The sequence below is a fragment of the Pogoniulus pusillus genome, chromosome 1 (assembly GCF_015220805.1).
Source record: "Pogoniulus pusillus isolate bPogPus1 chromosome 1, bPogPus1.pri, whole genome shotgun sequence".
Lineage (NCBI taxonomy): Eukaryota > Metazoa > Chordata > Aves > Piciformes > Lybiidae > Pogoniulus > Pogoniulus pusillus.
The window spans coordinates 7,277,683-7,295,669 of record NC_087264.1 but is presented as its reverse complement, the minus strand read 5'-3'; the positions used below and the strand labels follow the sequence as shown (position 1 = coordinate 7,295,669).

Below are 17,987 nucleotides of genomic sequence, written 5' to 3'. Positions count from 1 at the left end.
AGAATCAACCAGGTTGGAAGAGACCTCCAAGATCATCCAGTCCAACCTATCACCCAGCCCTATCCAATCAACTAGACCATGACACTATGTGCCTCAGCCAGTCTTTTCTTGAAGACCCCCAGGGACGGTGCCTCCACCACCTCCCTGGGCAGCCCATTCAAATGGGAAATCACTCTCTCTGTAAAGAACTTCTTCCTAATATCCAGCCTATACCTACCCTGGCACAACTTGAGACTGTGTCCCTTTGTTCTACTGCTGGTTGCCTGGGAGAAGAGCCCACCCCCCACCTGGCTACAGTGCCCCTTCAGGTAGTTGTAGACAGTAATAATATCACCCCTGAGCCTCCTCTTCTCCAGGCTAAACAGGCCCAGCTCCCTCAACCTCTCCTCATAGGATTTGTGCTCCAGGCCCCTCACCAGCTTTGTTGCCCTTCTCTGGACATGTTCCAGCACCTCAACATCTTTCTTGAATTGAGGGGCCCATATGATGAAACACATACTGGAAACCAAGCTGAGCTCATTGCCCTCCCTGTTGAAGAAAACTCTTAAGATACATCAGTGGAGCATCCACAAAAACTGTCATCTATGCACTTTTTGCTCTTCAGGTTAGCTCAGGAACAGTCTCAATCTTGTCTGCAGGGTGTCTTGCAAATCAAGAACTGCAAACTCCAATGCATTCTCAGAAGCAGAGGGCAGCCTGTCTGTGATGGCATGTCCCACCTACTAGCCTGCTGCAGATGGTGACCAGGCCAGCTGTGCGACAGCCGCACGGACTGTGGAGCAGCAGGAAGTGGTGCACGCCATGCCTCCAACTGCTCTCAAAGCCACTCATTCAGAGCACTGTAGCATAACCAAAGCATGCAGATGGGAGATCAGACAAAGAAAAACTCAGCAATAAAGAACTGCTAATAAGCCAGGAGTGGAGCCACTGTAAAATGAAGCATCGACAAGGGAGGACAAGACAGAGTGAAATGTCTGTGAGTGCTGCAAGTGCAAGGACTAACTTGTCCTCAAGTGAAAAGAGGAAGAAAACATAATGGTTTATGTTAACAAAAGCATCCAAAAGAAATGTGTTGTACACAAAAGCTGTGCATTTGATTTAGAGAAGAGAAATGTAACCTAATAGGACCACATCCAACAGCTAGTCACTTCTCACTCTGGAATACCTTTACTAATATACAGGGAGGGGTGGGAGAAGCCTACAGAAGGTATAAAGAACTCCCTAACTTAAATGAAAAACCTAAGGCAATAACAAACATTCTGATAGTTTTGAAAGGTTATTGCAAATGATGCAAATAGCTATTAGAGAGTTGTACAAGTGAAGTACTGGCTAGCAAACAACACAGCACACAAAAATGCTTTTTATGACTCGGTGGAACGTGTGGATTGATTTGTAACCACTCTTTCAAATTTCAAATGTTTAAAATTTAAAACAAAATACACAGAAAACCACTCCCCATTTCTTTTCCCCTGACAGCTTAGACATCCTACAAGTTGGGAAATAGGTGTAGAAATTAAATGCCATAATTAATGCTGAATTTGCAACTCATAAGTGTTGCCTGGCTTGCTTAGTAGCAAACCTAATGTTCAAGTCTCTGTTCTTCAGTTTATGAAGGGCTGCCATGGAAAAAAAACACGTTCAAGCTCTGAAGACAAGAACATGCTCACCCCACCCAGCAATACTGCCTACTGCCAGTTTATATAGCAGTACTTACAGATCACCGCCAGCATACAACATTTTCTAGCAATGGGAACATCATGATTTGCGTTGAACTGCTCTAATGATGGGCATGTTAAGTGGCAGCTGCTCCTCTCCTCTCAACCCAGCCCTCCAAACCCAAAAGTGAAGGCAAGAACACTGCCATAATACTTCTCTGACAAGTATGGCCCAATCATGTCCAGTGCAGAAATATAATTCATTGCATGAAATTAACTTAATGGAATCATAGAATCAACCAGGTTGGAAGAGACCTCCAAGATCATCCAGTCCAACCCATCACCCAGGTGATAGCTTTCTTACTAACTCACACAAGGGTGGCTTTGAAAGTAGAAGAATCTCTGGAACAATTTCATGTCTTAGAATTCTAAGATGACTGATTACTGACTACATCACTGGGTGAGTTCAGGTATTTCTGTGAAACACAGCAAAACTCTTGGAATCAAGTAATCATAAAACAGGGCACTTCATATTCTTCCAAGTGCTAATGTGGTTTGGATTTGAGGCCATTCATTAGCAATTCAAATCTGATCCAGTATACTATATCAAGTATGAGCAGGAGCAGTTGTATAATGACAAAGAACCGAATTCCACATGGTACGAGTGAAAACCGAAAAAGTGAGAAGATGCAGTCTAAGGCACTGTTGCCCTCTTGGCATATGAACTGCCATTCAGACAAGAAAAGGCTGAGGACAACTGGTTCTATTCTCACCCTTATAAGCAAGCAAGTTTATTTTTTTTCCATTTAGAATCTGTTCAGTATACCAGAAGAACTCCATCGTATCATCCAACAGTGGAAGAGCAGTAGAAGCAGCAAGCCAGTACTGAAAAGGTCACCGAGTATACACTCACACCTGCAGACTAGGGCATTTCCACAGGATGGGAACAATCTGGCAGCCACTGGAGTGACAACATACAAACTCTTTTCTAAGTTTCCTTCAAAAAAAGTGAAATATATTTCCCCTTTTGACAGGGGAACTCTCGCAGAGCTTTCAGTGCTGCTCCGACACACAACAAGGAGCCTCCGGCAATGCCCATCTTCTGCCACTGCTCTGGAAAAAAGCAGCCAGAGCATGAAGTCACTTGACCAAGATGGGCAAGGTGCTCAGATACATGCCCAGCCTCTGTTGTGGTAGTACTACAAGTAGGTATTAAAACAGAGAGTGTTTAAAGTTAGTTATGTAAATGAAAGTGCTGGCATCCTGCCTCTGGATGCTGTATTAACCTGCTGTATGTAACTATATATTTACAGCTGCCAACACTTCCCACTACAACAGCCTGTCTTGGGCTATTTAAAACTTTGACACGTTTCAACCAGCAAAGGCAAAACTTCCCTTCTGAACTGTCTGCTTTGGGCTGGGTTTGGTTTATTTTTCCCTCTACAGAAATTTTTAACCAAAACTATTCAAAAAATGAGGTTAAGAAAAATCTTTCATAGATGTAGGTTATTATTTTTTGTTTAAAAAAGTTTCTCTTCCAGAACTTTGGAAGAAAGACTTCTTATGGGAGAAAAAGTGGTAAGGCCTTGGATACTTTGTTACAGAAAAATCTGCCAGAATTTGGGCAAGCTATAAGCTTGAGGGAGTGACTAAGATAAAAATTATCAGCTTGTTCACACTTAACAGTTTTTTTAGTTAGTGAAATCTCACAGCCTGACTGAGAATGTTTCATCCTCCTGCAGCTCCCTTTGTCCAGAGAGGCCTGCCTGTGCCATCCCAAGCAGGGTGAAACTCTCCTTTTGCACCGAGTTCTCTCATGATTTTAAACTACAAGAAGATAGAGTCAGGCTAGATATATGGAAGAAATATTTTACAATGAGGGTGGTGAAATAGATAGAGTCAGGTTAGATATATGGAAGAAATATTTTACAATGAGGGTGGTGAAATAGATAGAGTCAGGTTAGATATATGGAAGAAATATTTTACAATGAGGGTGGTGAAATGCTGCAATAGTTTGCTTAGGCTGATTGCAAATGCCCCTTCCCTGAAAATATCCAAGGTCAGGTTGGATGATGCTGTAAGCAACCTGATCTGCTTGAAGATGTCGCTGCTTCCTGCAGGGACATCTTCAACTAGATCTAAAGAGATTCACAGATCACACTGGGTTGAAAGGGACTCAGTGACCTTTAAAGGTCACTGCCAACCCAAACCATTCTATGTGCCACCTCCACAAAGACATGAACCAGCAGCAGGGTTTGCTGAAGATTGCTCCACGTGACAACTTGCCGCTGCCATGTTAGCATCCCTCCTGGCATCTAGATGGAAAAGATGCCCAGTTTTGGCTGATGGGAGCCAGACCCAGAGGCAGAAATATTGAAAATGCAGGAATATTGGGAAAAGTGGAGGAGGGAAAAACCTCTGGAACTCAAGGAGGGCAGGGAGAGGCAAGCAGGGAGTAGAATGCTGAGCCAAGAAGTGGAGACTGTGATTAAAAAGCAGCAGTGAGAGTTAAAAATGGGTGCAATGAGGGTCTAAATGGTGAAGGGAAGATGCTTGGGCAAGGGGCTGGGAAGAGACAAGTTGCAGGGCAGAAAGTGTGAAAATAACAGAAGTGCTTCCACTGGGGAATCCATCAGAGTTGCAGTTAAATCCCAGATTCCCAGTTTAGCTATCCCCTTGCCATCAGCAATTATCACAGGCTCACTGACAAACTTCTTTAAGTGCAGAGCAAACTCAGAAAATGATAATTTACCATTGTTTTGTTACTTTAATTGCTCAAATGGCAGAGATCTGCATTTATCACTCATGTGGGTGACTCGGTGCTGCAAACTACTTTTGAAGTATGCCTTGGGGAAAAAAACCAAACAGGTATTAGAATAAAAACAAGGGTCTTTTTTAAAGAAAACATAAGGCTTCAAAGTGAAGTGTATACAAAAGAAATGCCACCTTTAATGCAGGATTAAATCAGCTGCCATTTTTTAATATATTGTAGTATAGTCTTCCACCCCTTCTCTTACCAAAGGCTTCTTCCTCACTCAAAGCACCTTCTAGATCATAGAATCAACCAGGTTGGAAGAGACCTCCAAGATCATCCACTCCAACCTAGCACTCAGCCCTAGCCAGTCAACTAGACCATGGCACCAAGTGCCTCATCCAGTCTTTTCTTGAACACCTCCAGGGACAGTGACTCCACCACCTCCCTGGGTAGGATCTAAGCAGTAACACCACAAGATCCTCACACATCCAGCACAGCATTTGGAGGATATGAAGTGAGTAATACAAGGGAATAAGAAAATCACTCTTGGAAAACAGCATCCCACTGCCATCAGTGCCAAGACAGATCATTTCTTTTTTTTTTCCCCAGTAAGCGTGGCTTGCATTTTTTGGATGTCCAGTTTCTTCACACAGGGAAACACAACCAGTGGCAACTGAGGCCAGACACAGCTATCCTCTCTATGTATTAATCACCAAGTAGCTTGGGAAATTAAAACTCTGTGTAGGCAATATGAAGTGTTTTAAAGATTTCTGATCTTCTCTGACTTTTCTATTCAAAAAAGAGAAATCTCAGCCACTTGCCCAACCATCCAGCACAATACTTCTGTGAACCACTCACCATAGTCACAAAGGTCACAGGAAAGTCAATCAGGAACCCAAGTAACTCCCCCTTCGGTAATGATCCATCTGTGCAGTAAGGCCACACTGTAAGCAATGCTGAATGATGCAGAGGTGTTCTTAATAAATAAATCAGATGAGCATCTGATATGAAATGAAAAGTGAGGATACCAGAGTCAGGTAACTTCACTTCAATTTGCAAACTCCAAGCCTCCAGATGCATTTTATTTTCAAAGTAAATGTTTAAGACTGCAATGCTTTGATTCAAGCTGGCTGCTATCAGATGTTTCCATTTGAGTCACCACCCAGATACTACTCTGATGTTACCAGGTAAGCTGCACTACTATGCTAACCAGATAAATTGTAAGTTTACTAACAGGAAAGAAGAGGTATTTACTATAGATCCGAGCTTTTTTGCCACTTCCTCACATTAAAAATTTTCCAAGGTGTTTTCAAACTAAAGAAGGAAAAAAAAGTCCTCATGCAAAGAACTGCTAAAGATCTTTTGCTAACTTCTTTGTCTTTAAAACAGATGTACCACAAGGCTCAGAAGTTAGGAGTCTTTTGGCTCCTAAAATTAGTAGGTGGTTTTCCAAACCCAGCATTTCCACTGCTGAGCAGGCAAAAATGGAGCACTTACATGCTTAGTTGCTGGCTGCTTTTTTTTATTTGGAAACCAAGAGCAGGCTGGACAAAAGTATAATAAATGAGTGAAGAATTTGGTGCTAATAGAAAACAAGACTGAAAAACCTCAAGAAAACAACGCCCAGTTATCCAAAGGAACAAGCACGTGGGCAGCAGAAACCAAATTCCCCATCGCAGTCTGACAACATATCTCCCACCCTGGAGCAAGCTCCCAAGAACTCTCCTCCCTGAAGAGTTATTTTGCCTCTGTGAGTTAGATCCACCAAAGAATCTGGACTCCTTAACCATAGCATCTAGATGCTCAGAAGAAAATCTATAAAATGCCTAGTTTCTCCACCTAATGCCTGAGAAGCTTAGGCATGTGGCTACTCCACTAACCATGGAGTCATAACAGGCTACAACTTTATCTAGTCGTATTTGAGACAAAGCCACCCAAGACTGCTTAGGTACTGTGGACTCCAAAAAGCTGACTCAGCTTACACAAACACTGAAAGAGAACTTGTGGTGACCACCATCCACTTCAACAGCAAGTATGATTAAGATGCAGTTTGCATTTCAAGCATAACCTTGAACAATTATGGGAATTCCATGTACTGCCAGGGAAAATCTAATTAAGAACCATTATTCAGGCTATGTAGGACTGAAGGTATCATTTATCCTCCTCCCATAGTCCTTTCAATCCATTGCCTTCAGGCGTGCTCATTGTGGAGCCGTTTCCAATGATGCAGATACTCATCTTCAGACATATCCTGATGGCTGAATCAACTAATTTTAAACAGACTTGTGGCCAACATATAGAAACAAGTTTTAGCTGACACTTGGGATAGATCTGAATGAACCAGGGAAAGACAAGATGCTCCAAAGCCTCCAAACACAGGCTGTATAAGCTATTCAGTCCCTGCTCAGCAGGCAGCTCTCTACTGATTCAGCATCCATGTCCCACAAATCAGAAATAGTCATCAACATTTAGCAAGTTCTGATTCTGAGCTGCTAATTGAGAATTAGTTAAGATGCATTAGGTTAGGCATTACTAGGCAAGAACACACTTTGAAAGACAAGGAATAAGGAGTCAGAAAAGCATGACTGAATAAATTAAATCGAATTTTCACTAAAGCCCCATCTCAACTTCAAACAACTTTAGATCAGATCTTCTATGGAGTAAGAGGACTAGAGGGAGCTTACACAGTCTTTTAAAGTGACTTGCTGGCCACAAAGGATTACTCTATAAAATCACAGTTATCTTTTATCTGACATCTTTACAGTTGTAAAAAGTTGTCAGGCAGCTTGATAATGGTATGTTTAAAAGAAAAACTAGTGGGAAAAAAAAACATTATGACACCCCATTTAGGCCTTGTAGCAGAAAAATGAGCCTTTTTATCTAGGCTCTCCAAGTTACCCTTTCAAATTCTTGGTGGTTTAGCCATCTCTTGAGACCCTCAAGATACATATGCCTTCCAGGAAACCATCCTTATCTACATATAAGTTGTATATTGGCCTAATAACTTGCTGGGAGTACATGGATGAAGCACACTAACTTGTAACACACAGGTCAGGCTACAGACTTTATTGACTCTGATCTTAAATGCTTCACTTGAAACATAAAAAAACCAAGCACGCCACACCACAGCCACTGAAGTCTCCATCCAATAAACCAGGTTTCATATGGAAGGGGGAAAGGCAACTGCCAGCTAATTCTAGAGTGCTGCAATGCCACAACAATCACAAAGAAAAAATGAGCAGACAAATTTGGGGATATAAATGGTCTTCATGCAAATTATGTCAGTGCTTCTGCCCGCATGCTGTGTCTGCCGCAGAACTCTTCGGGTGATGCTGTTTACTGTGTCCAAGCGAAGGCAGAGCAGGACAACCCAAGCGCTGAGCAACTACTGGTCAAACTGAAAAATGCACATAGGGCTTCTCATGCTCTGTGCATGTGAGGCCCAGAAGGATACTCGTGAGAGGTCTGACTGTAACTAAGAGAAGTCAGGAATCTTCCATTATATCAATTCTGAGCAGTTATGTTGGGTTTGGGTTTTTTTCCATAGAGCAGGTAACTAACTATTAAGGCTTCATCTATCCCAGACTTTCAGTGCTCTCCATTGTCAGCAACAATGGAAATCTGTGAAAGAAGCACTAACCCCAGACATTTGGGTAAGAAAAAAATCTAGACAGACAGATGACTGGTCAGTATGAGCACTCTCAACACAAGCGCTGCAAAGTCCTGTGCCAGTGACAACACTGATTGAGCCTGATGAAGAAAAGACTTGTGGAAACAGAGCTGAAGCATCTGTCAAGCCTGTGATCATATTCCACACAAAACTTTCCAGGTACCAGGAAAGTCCTTCAAGCTCCCCAAGCAGCACCAACCCATCTCTCCATTGAAGAGTACACAGCCACCCCTCATCCATACAACCCCTTACCCTGGTGCCTGTTGGTTCCCCACTACCTTGAACAGCAGCAGAGTGCAACAAACATGACTCCTGGGGTCTTCTGGCCAGGCATTCAAAAATCTCTCCACAATCCTGGCAGCTCACAATGCTGCTGCCTAGGGAAATCTCTGCCAGCGCTGCAACCGTTTGCATTTGGCCGGTTTTCCCCACAGCCATATGGTCTCAACGCCTCCCCCCCACTTGCCATGAAAGCTTAAGTTGTAATTGGGCAAAAACGAGAAGCCCGTATCAGCCCTGCTCACGGCTGCTCTGTGGGTTTTTCCAAGAGCTGTAATGAGGAATGTTAAACAAACACCTTTAATTAAAGGAATGTTTGTTTAATGTAATTAAATGCCTAAGGAAAATCACACTGTTGCAACCCCTGTATGTGCTGTGCTTGGCGATACTCTAGTGCAAGTGAAATAATGCAAATGACATTATCTGGCAGTAAATATCCAAGCATTAAAGAGCATCCAGGCTATGCTATCCATTTACCAATGCCTACGTGTCAAGAGGAACTGGCACTCATCTATCAGCCGACAAACAGGCTGAACTTGGCAATCCCAGTTACAAAAAGTACTGAAAACAGAAAGGAATAAAAAACAAGCCCCAGTCCCACAGCATTTTCAGTCTGCTCTCCTCTCCTCTTTTTACTACCTTTCTACCCAAGGAGTCCTTTGAGGAATGAGGCTTTCGGCACCGCTCCCAGAGCGACAGGCTTGTTTTAGGTGACAAAGCTATTCCCAGTGCTTCCCAGCCGCCTCCTGTGCACTGCCAACCCCGAGTGAAACCCAAGTCTCCTGCTTGCCAGGGCGGAGCGTTCTATCCGAGCTGCAGCTCAGTTCTTCGCTGAACTACTGCAACTCTCTCGAAGTTTTGGGGTGGCTTTTTTTATTCCAGGGAAAAAAAAAAAAAGAAGAAGAAAAAAGAAAGCGAACGCCGCACTGGGCTGCACTGCCCTGCTGGCGGGGTGACGGGGCTAGGCGGCGATAACGGCACTCGAGATGTTTAACGTGACTTCCAGCCCCAGAACAAACAGAGCAGTGCGGTGCCCTTTCTCGCCTCCGCATCTCCCTAGGCCGCTTCTCATTTTTCAGCGCCGGCGCCCCGCCGAGCGCCGCAGCATCCCCCCTCCCGCCCTGCACTCGCTTCCGCAGGGCCCCGCCGCCGGGCGCCGAGCCCGCCTTCCCCGCCCGCCTGCCATCCCCGCCCGCACTCTCCGCAGGTGGAGGGCTCCTGCCGTGGCCCCTGCCCTGCGCCCCGCCAGCACGACCGCGTCGGACCCGCCACCGCTCTGCCCCCCGCGCAGCCTGAGCGGCGCCGCGCCGTACCGTACCGTGCCGTGCCGTGCCGTGCCGTGCCGCGCCAGGCCGCCGGGTGCAAGGTCACGACGGCGGCCGTTCGCCAGGGACTGGCCGCAGCTGGAAAACCCCTACCTGGCAGCGCCGCTCCCCTCCGCGCCACTATGGCGGGCCATGCCGCGCCGGGCCATGCCGTGGCCGGCGCCTCTCGGCACTTCCCACCTCCCGCCGCCGGCGGAGCTGCGACCGCTGTACCGCCTCCCGCCTCACCCCCTCCCTCGCTGCTTCCCAGCGCCCGGGGGGGACTCGCAGCCCCACTTACCCACGGCGCGGGGAGAAACAGCGGCCGCCAAGAACAAGCTTTCCGCGCCGCTCCTGCTGCTCCCGCCGCTGCTGCTGCTGCTGCCTCCGCGGCTGCAACAAAGGACTTCCGCCCCGCCGCGCCTGCTGCTGCCGCAGCGCCGGCTCCGCCGCGACCGCACGGAGCCGGACCCCTCCCCTCGGCGGCCGGCGGCTCCCGGCCCCGCCGCTGCCAGCGCTGCTGCGCCGCCGCCAATGCCGGGGCCCGGCGGGCGGCTCCCTGCCGCGCTCCCCTCTCCTCCCATGCCGCCGGGGAGGCGGCAGCAGCTCGGTCCGGCTGGCGCTGGCGGTGCCCCCTCCCCATGTGCCGCAAGCCCGGCCCGCTCTGCTCCCGGGAGCCGCAGAGGCGAGTGGAAACCCACCACATCCCGGTGCACGGAGTAGCACCCCACCGAACTGGGTGTCCTCTCATTTTCCCTCAAACCAGCCGTGACCGATGGTAACTGGGATGGTTTGGTTGCCTGTGTGGATATCCAGTGTTTTGAGTTTTCACCCGCAGCCTTACGGCCTCCTGCCTCTGACTGTTTCGCTGCAAGCTGCGTGAGAAAGTACTTCCTTCTCACTGCATTTTCATGTATTAGTATCACCTCTTCCCTCTTGCAGTTTCAGGATGATGCAGGATGCTGGGAGGAGAGGCTGGCAGCCATGGGCTCAGATTCTGCACACTTTCCCCCCAACACCCCCCAACCTTTCTAGAATCTTTAGCAGGTCCTCTTCTCTTTCAGACTCTAGACCTCTCCTGCCTAATAGCACCCAGCTCCTCTGCAACAGCCTCGGGGGATTTTCGGAAGCTGTGAGCAACTCCTATGACCTGCCACAAGGGTTCTGAGGAAACGTAAGTGGTCAGACTTTACTCCCAGTCTTGCCACTTGACTTTTCCACCCCAAAAGTGACATCTGTCATTCAGTGCAAGCATCGGAAGTGTTTCATCTGCGTAGCTGCTCACTGGGAGAGTCTCTAGAGAAGCCATTGTATTTATGTTCGCCATAACCATCCAAGGATCCCTCTTAGCTCCAGAGAAGCCAAGGGGGGAAATTTAATTGTAGCAAAGCTTAAAAACCTTATTGCAACTTTGGAAATAAAAAAAAGAAGAAGGAAAAAAAAAAAAGAAAGAAAGAAAATGCCATGATGTAAAAATGTACCAACATCAATCCCAGCATCACTGACTTCCAAGATTTTTCTGGAGCATCCCTCCACTGTCAACAGGACAGATCCAATTAAGAGTCATGGTTTCCAGATGGGATAGCATCCTTTCACCTTGGATCTGTCTGGGGATTTTCTAACCTCTGTGTAATAAAAGTGGAGCTTCCAAAACGTCTCCCAAAAGCCCCCTTGTTTCTCCCCCTCACTATGGTGCAGTCTTGGCTATCAAGTTTGATGCCAAGGGGAAAAGCCACTGTGCCTGTAAGGCAGCAGCCTCCGTGAAAGGTGGAGGGACCCCTGCAGCACGACTTCTTCATAGGTTTTCCTGGTTTATAGGAAGTTGAATCAACAGCCTTCACAAGCTGAGACCGTCGTGGTTTTGAAATCACACTGAAATGTTGTTTGTCGCATGGTTCAAGGGTCTTTTACTCTCTATCTCTTTACACCTCTCCCGGCAGCTTCAGCAAAGAGCACCCATGTGGGGCTTGTGCTGCCTCCCACGTGTCACACTCAGAGCTTCTGCCACCTCCGACAAGATGAGGTACAAGGCGGTCCTCCTTTTTCACAGTCCTCGTTCTCACCGTGCCCTCCCACCACACTTGCCTTTCTAGTTTAATTTTTATTACAGTTTTCTGGCCATGAAGAAGCAAGCAGAAATGCTCGTGAGGACAGATGTGATTCTGTCCTGCTCTCTTTTCTGACCCATCAGCTTAGGCCGTATCACTTTCTATCTGCTGAGGCATATGACATAATCACCTGCATTTTACAGTAGAACACCACATTTAATTTCTGATCAGTGCTTCCATCATTTCCATCTCAAGTTTCGACAAAGCTCTTCAAAGTCCTCTTTGGCCTGGAGTCAACCTAAATAGCATGTAAATAATTAATCATTTAAATAAATAACAAGCCCTCTGCAAATAACAGCTCGCTCTGTACATGGGTTAATAAATATGTTAAATAACTCAGAATGGAGTACAAAACCTTGAGCCACTTACTGACCACCTTTTTAGGGAAGAAAAGCAACTACCAGTATTTGCAGGAGCAGCAGGATTAGAGTTCTGTCAACTCTCAGTCCTTTTGCTGCACAAACACAGGAGAGGAAAATGGTTTCTCAGGCAGCTTTTTTATTTAAAGTAGAAGAAATAAAACATAGAGCAATGGAAAAGGTCAGTGGGATAAACATCAAACACTGCAATGGAGCAAAACATCTCAATTTGCACATTGCATCACCTCTCAGCTCATCTCCATCCTCCACCTCAAGGCAGCGCTGGAAACAGCCCCATAAACTGCTGGATTCTGAAAGGCCCAGGGAATGATTTGCCTGAAAGATTTGGGATCAAAATCACAACTATGGGATGCAACAGGGAAAATAACTGCTAAGTACCAAATGCTGAAAGAAAACCAAGGAAGATGATCCAAGGCATTCCGTATCTTCTGCCAACATGGGAGATGCCACCCTGTGGCTGCGACAGCCTGTGGGTGTGACAGCTCTCCCAAACTGCACTAAAACCATGGTGAAAACACACAGAACAGCCATTTCCATTGCCTTTCCCAGAAAGAAAACAAACAAACCAACCAACTCCAAACTTGGGGACATCAGATTAACCTGATGGCAACAGGAGGCTGCAGGGATTGGAAATTTAAACAGGTTCAGAAAGCAGTTCGATAAAATTGATGAGAAAGATGTCTCAAAGATTGCACTGAACATCCAAGCATAGGCACAGAAGCTGGGAGCTCAGGGTGGGGGGGTGGCACTGCTCACCTCTGCTGCTTCCTCTGCCTGGCCCTGTTGCACCCAGCTGCAGCCTGACCCAGCACAGCTGCTCTCACCCTAAATAACTCCTGGCTTAAAAATTAATAAGAGAGCGGAGGAGGCCCGAGAAACAATGTGTTCACAGGATCCACCGGTGGTTACAGAAAGCGCTCCGGCCGCAGACACTGGTGAAAAAGCCAGATCGTATCTTCACGTCCATACTCATGAGCAGGCAGAGTGGAGAGGTGCATGGTAGAGGTTTTTTTCTGTTAACTCTCCCCGCCCCCGCCAAGAGAACAACCAAATCCCATCTGTACCAACTGCTGAGTTGCTGAGCAGATGACGCTTTGCCACAGAGTGGTTTAAAAATTAGAGCCCCCCCAGCCCTGGCTGAGCTATCCTGCAGCCCAAAAGAAAAACACCTTCGCCCCCCGCAAAAATCCCCGGAGGGGGCTGAACTTGGTCCCTCCCCTGGGCCTGCGGGCACGGGAAGCACCGAGCCGCAGTGCAGCCGCGCAGGAACCGCGCAAGGCTCCGCGCTCATTTTTTCGCCAGGAGCGGCGGAGCCAGACCCGCCCCGGCGGCGGCAGGAAGCGCGGGGGGGGGCAGCGCCCACCCCATCCGCCGGGCTGGCAGCGGGGGCGGGCGGTACAGAGCTGCGCTTAGCGCTACGCTTCCGTACGGGTAAGCGGCTGCGCGGCCGCGGGGGAGCCGCGGGGGGCCGGCCTGGGAGGGAAGGGCAGGACAGGGCAGGGCGCTGGGTACGTTCCCGGAGCGTCTGCGCTCACCGCCTCCCCCTGCTGCTTCCTCCAGCGCCGCGCAGTAATTTTCAGCGGAAACAATAGCAAATATCAGCATTTATTTGCAAAGGGGCCGCTGGCGAGGCGGGGTGAGGGCGGCTGAGCCCGGCACAATGGAGGCTTTGTTGGGGGGGCACAGGGCTGGCTCTGCGCGTCAGCCGCCCAGCTCCGCGCCGCCGCCAGCCTCGCCGAGCCTCGCGCCCCCGCCGCGGCGGCTCCGGGGACGGGCGGCGCAGGGAGCGATGGCGAGCGTGGGTTGTGATGCGATGGGAAGCACGATACGGAGGTAGAGAGCGCCGGGCAGGTTTAAAGTTGTTGCCCGTGCAGCGCGGAGCACAGCTCGTTTGTAGGAGGAAGGGCATTGCTCGTAGCGGCCACGTGGAGAAGTCCCGGGGACATTTGGGCTCATTGGCCGTGGATTTGGGCACCGGCGGTGGTGTCGGTAGGAGGAATTACTAAATCAGTGTGCAGGGACCGTTAGGAGAAAGCACTGTGAAGCCTTGCCCCTTGCCTGGTGCCCCCATTTGAGCCTTCGTGACTTCTGTGGTTTCTTTTCGCGATGACCATCTTGTTCTTTGCTCTCAGGCACGCCATGGACAGTACCGGCCACAGCGTCCTCCTTCTCCAGCAGCTGAACATGCAGCGGGAGTTTGGTTTTCTCTGTGACTGCACAGTCGCCATAGGAGATGTTTACTTCAAAGCCCACAGAGCGGTGCTCGCTGCTTTTTCAAACTATTTTAAGATGATATTTATTCATCAGACGAGGTAAGGACACACAGCTCTCCTCCTACCTTTTAACCACCCTCATCAACTTCCTGGTTTCTCCCCTTTCTAAAGGTTTTGAAGTCTTAAAGAGCATAAATGGGGATGTTACGTGGCCCAAGATTATTTTGCCTAATGCAGCACATGTCTTGACTAAACATTCCCAGTGAAGAATAAGCTGTCCTCTAAAACCACCCTCTTAGTCAGCATATGCCAAAATCAGGCCCCACATTTTGATGATGTGACATCTCTGTGACCAGAGGAAATAAACATGTAAGTACCACAGGCCTCTTACAGTGAGCAGCTCATAAGATTTGCAGTTTAGGACTATCCAGGTACCTCCTGTGCATATACAGCACATCCATTACTTTGCATTAGCTCGTAGGCAATCTTGCTGGATGGGACTGTGCCTTCTGGCAGGATCTCCAGGCTTGAAGCAATCAAGAAGCCTTGTTGCAATTACGTGCTTCAGACTCTTGTAGATAAGGACCAAGACTGACATCATCAATTTATTTCAAGCTGCTGTTCAGATGCTTCAGCTGCTTGGGTTAGGAGTGGTTCTGCAGGTATAACAATGGTGGTGCCAAGGTCTAATCTCACCTTTCACCTGGAGCTTGCTGCTTGTAGTCAGTTAAGCCTTCCTTCATTCCCCTCCCTTATTGATGGTCGTCCTCTCCAGTGCCTTTTCAGTATCATCTTCAGCCATTGGCCCTGTAGCCCTTTGGCTGGAAATGAGAAGATCAGTTAACTTCCTTTCTGAAAGGTGTTGTTTACTGACACTGAAGTGCAAAGCTCATAAAGATTACACAGTAGCAGCAGCTGACTTTATTACTTAAACACAAATACTACTTGCCTTGTGTTATTAGCCACCATAGTGGCACAGACCAGTGATGTGCAACTTGTGTGGCATTGCTCTGGTGCCATGTGGCAGCAACTGGCTGTGTGTGCAAGTGATGGGGTGACCAGGATCTGGCCACTCATTGTCGCTGGCTGCAGTTATACACATGGTCTGCGTAATCACTGGGATAAATACAGGCTTAAACTGGGCAGGTGCACTTGTGCACAGCTTGGTGGGGAGTGCTGCTGGTGAACTGTGAGTCAGGCAGCAGTGCACAGGCACTAGCAGCAGTGGCAGTGTAAATAGACAGGCAGGTAATGGGTCATGACTAATTTGGAGCTCTGTGTGTACTTAATCGTCTGTCTTGTTTCAGTGATTGCATAAAGATTCAGCCTACAGACATCCAGCCTGACATTTTTAGTTACTTGCTGCATATCATGTACACTGGGAAGGGGCCAAAGCAGACTGTCAGCCAGAGCCGGCTGGAGGAGGGCATCCGCTTTCTACATGCAGACCACCTCTCCCATATTGCAATTGAGATGAACCAAGTGTTCTCTCCAGAGCCAGTCCAGTCTTCAAACCTGTATGGCATCCAGATCTCAACTGCACACAAACCAGCAAAGGAGCGCCTAGGAATGAAGGAGAGTCTGCCCAAGGTGGGCAGCAGGTCTGCTGCCCAGGGTGATCACCCGCAGCTGCAGCTTTCTCTGGCCATTGGCCTGGATGACAGCTCCCTGGACCAGCAGGTTGCTTGCCCTTCCACTCAGCCTGCTGCTCTCACCAAGCCAGCAGAAGAGCATCCAAAGCTATCTGTCTCTGTAAAGCAGGAGAGGTGTGATTCAGAGCCTGTAGTGTCCCAGAGCTGCACCCCTCCTTCTCCAGAGGTAACAAACCCCATCTTTGCTAAGGCTGGCCTCAAAGTGCACTTGTGCCACTACTGCGGAGAGCGATTCAACTCCCGGGGTGGGCTGCGGCAGCACTTGCACACCCACGTGTCTGGCTCGCTGCCATTTGGTGTGCCGGCCTCCATCCTGGAGAGCAGCGACCTGGGGGAGGTGCAGCCTCTGGGCGAAGTGCAGCCTCTGGCTGAGGACAGGGAGGCAGGGGATGGCCACCGGATTGGGGCCTTCCTCCTTAAAGAAGATGAGCATCAGCTGGAGCACCCGAGCTGCAGCGACCTGGAGCCTCTACAGATTGGCCAGCTCTCCCTCATCTCCAAGGAACATGAACCGGTGGAGTTGAACTGTAACTTCTCTTTCTCAAGGAAGAGAAAAATCAGCTGCACTGTCTGTGGGCGCACGTTCTTCCGCAAGAGCCAGCTGCTGGAGCACATGTACACACACAGAGGGAAGCAGCACAGGTACAGCCGCTGCCAGCGGCTGGAGGGCCCTGCCACCCCCCGCTTTCACCCTTACTGCGACAGCGAGAGCATGGGCAAGAGTTCCAGTTTATCCCAAGACCACTTAGACGAATGTATACTGGAGTCAGATCTCATCCAAGAAAGCGTTGATACAATCCTGGTAGAGTAGTGCTCCCCCTGTATAGCCTTCAGATGCTGAAACTCTGGATAGTTTGGCATTTTCCACCTAGTGACCAGCTGCTCTCCACAGCTGATTTTCTTCAGGTGCCCTTCCCATCACCTCTGACATAACTGTGAAGAACCATGTACTTCAGTTTGTATACTTGCTAGTTTTTACTTCTCTAACTTATAAACTCAAGCTAATTCCCCTCTAAGTCCTCCTTGGAAGCCTCCATGTAACTCAGCTCTGTTTTTTGGTAAATGTGAACCTCTTCTTGCTCTGCTTTACTAGAGTTGAGACTACTGTATTGCTGGCTGTGAGGTTTAAACACCCTCTAGTATGCTGTGTGGTGCCTAGAACTTTGTATCCTGTAGAATTGCTCTTCTGAAACTAGATGGGGGGAGGTGTGGAGGGAGGGAAATGTGTATTGTGTTTCCCAAACAGTTTTAGGCTTTAATTAAAATAAACATCTCAAGGAGATTAATCCTCATTGTGTAAGTGCACTTTATAAATGTCCACACAAATACATGCAGGAGCTCTAGGGAGCTGGCAGCGTTGATGCAGAGGTGGAAGCCTTCACTTTGACAGGCCCTGGAGTCCTTGTCAGTACAATCTTTTAAATCTACTTCTGGGCTCAAGTGGGATTTATGTGTTTTTCCTCATTCCTACTCCTCTCTTGTCAAATGCTACTGCATGAGCAGAGATAAATTTTGATGCCCCTCTAAGATCATATCACATTGTTGGACTCTCTTCTCTGCAAGGAGAAGTGAAAGCTGTGAAGATGTGTTCTCTTCTCCCAGAGAAGAGGCACAGCCTAACCTAGGTCTTTACAAGATTGAGTACCATTATTCAAGGCAGGATTGGACGTGGCACTTGGTGCCATGGTCTAGCCTTGAGAATTGTGGTAAAGGGTTGGACTTGATGATCTGTGAGGTCTTTTCCAACCTTGTTGATACTGTGATACCATGGATGGCTTTCCTCAGTGAAAGTTATTTCTGACTTTGAAAACAGCTTGGAGAAAACACACTATTAAATATTACAGGATATATTTGCTGAGAACAAATACTTCTGAGAGCAGATTCTTCTCTGCTGGTGGAGCCACTATAACAGGGTAAACCAAAGGTTTTTGCCTTTCATGTATCATTACTTGGTATCTGAGGAGTAATAAC

General features: G+C 48.0%; 3 protein-coding genes across 14 annotated transcripts in view; 2 read left to right on the top strand and 1 right to left on the bottom strand.

Annotated features, from left to right (window-relative positions):
- The window catches only part of ZBTB1 (zinc finger and BTB domain containing 1), a 30,604-nt gene extending 18,683 nt beyond the window's left edge, over positions 1–11,921 (bottom strand). For 3 of the 8 annotated variants that reach the window (XM_064158639.1, XM_064158720.1, XM_064158185.1), the window contains exon 1: positions 9,678–9,878. The gene's annotated coding sequence lies outside the window, so the exon portion shown is untranslated. Of the gene's footprint in view, positions 1–9,672; positions 9,879–9,964; positions 10,155–10,364; positions 10,526–11,901 lie in introns of those variants that run through there. The other 5 variants (XM_064158385.1, XM_064158305.1, XM_064158230.1 and 2 more) reach the window with 5 other exon arrangements.
- LOC135181097 (tropomyosin-1, isoforms 33/34-like) lies at positions 8,839–11,316 on the top strand. The gene is made up of 3 exons (XM_064153982.1): positions 8,839–8,917; positions 9,439–10,837; positions 10,910–11,316. The coding sequence occupies exons 1-2, from the start codon at positions 8,839–8,841 to the stop codon at positions 10,443–10,445; spliced, it is 1,086 nt and encodes a 361-aa protein (XP_064010052.1). The 3' UTR covers positions 10,446–10,837; positions 10,910–11,316.
- Positions 11,922–13,413: 1,492 nt separating the features above from the next.
- ZBTB25 (zinc finger and BTB domain containing 25) lies at positions 13,414–17,302 on the top strand. 5 transcript variants are annotated; one of them, XM_064158891.1, is made up of 3 exons: positions 13,414–13,582; positions 14,284–14,463; positions 15,672–17,302. In XM_064158891.1, exons 2-3 carry the CDS (start codon positions 14,291–14,293, stop codon positions 16,825–16,827), a joined length of 1,329 nt encoding a protein of 442 aa, XP_064014961.1. In that variant the 5' UTR covers positions 13,414–13,582; positions 14,284–14,290; the 3' UTR covers positions 16,828–17,302. The 5 variants fall into 5 exon arrangements, with proteins under 5 accessions (XP_064014961.1, XP_064015076.1, XP_064015022.1 ...); XM_064159006.1 differs by lacking the exon at positions 13,414–13,582 and adding an exon at positions 13,637–13,659; XM_064158952.1 differs by lacking the exon at positions 13,414–13,582 and adding an exon at positions 13,706–13,787.
- Positions 17,303–17,987: the final 685 nt, after the last annotated feature.

What these genes read in the sequence shown, in the direction of transcription:
- LOC135181097 (XM_064153982.1), top strand. Translation starts at nt 8,839, where the DNA reads ATGCCTACGTGTCAAGAGGAACTGGCACTCATCTATCAGCCGACAAAC. An exon ending in GGCAATCCCAGTTACAAAAA is followed by an intron (nt 8,918 to 9,438) that starts GTACTGAAAACA and finishes CTCATTTTTCAG; the next exon opens with CGCCGGCGCCCCGCCGAGCG.
- ZBTB25 (XM_064158851.1), top strand. Translation starts at nt 13,941, where the DNA reads ATGGCGAGCGTGGGTTGTGATGCGATGGGAAGCACGATACGGAG. An exon ending in ATGGGAAGCACGATACGGAG is followed by an intron (nt 13,985 to 14,283) that starts GTAGAGAGCGCC and finishes CTTTGCTCTCAG; the next exon opens with GCACGCCATGGACAGTACCG. An exon ending in ATATTTATTCATCAGACGAG is followed by an intron (nt 14,464 to 15,671) that starts GTAAGGACACAC and finishes GTCTTGTTTCAG; the next exon opens with TGATTGCATAAAGATTCAGC.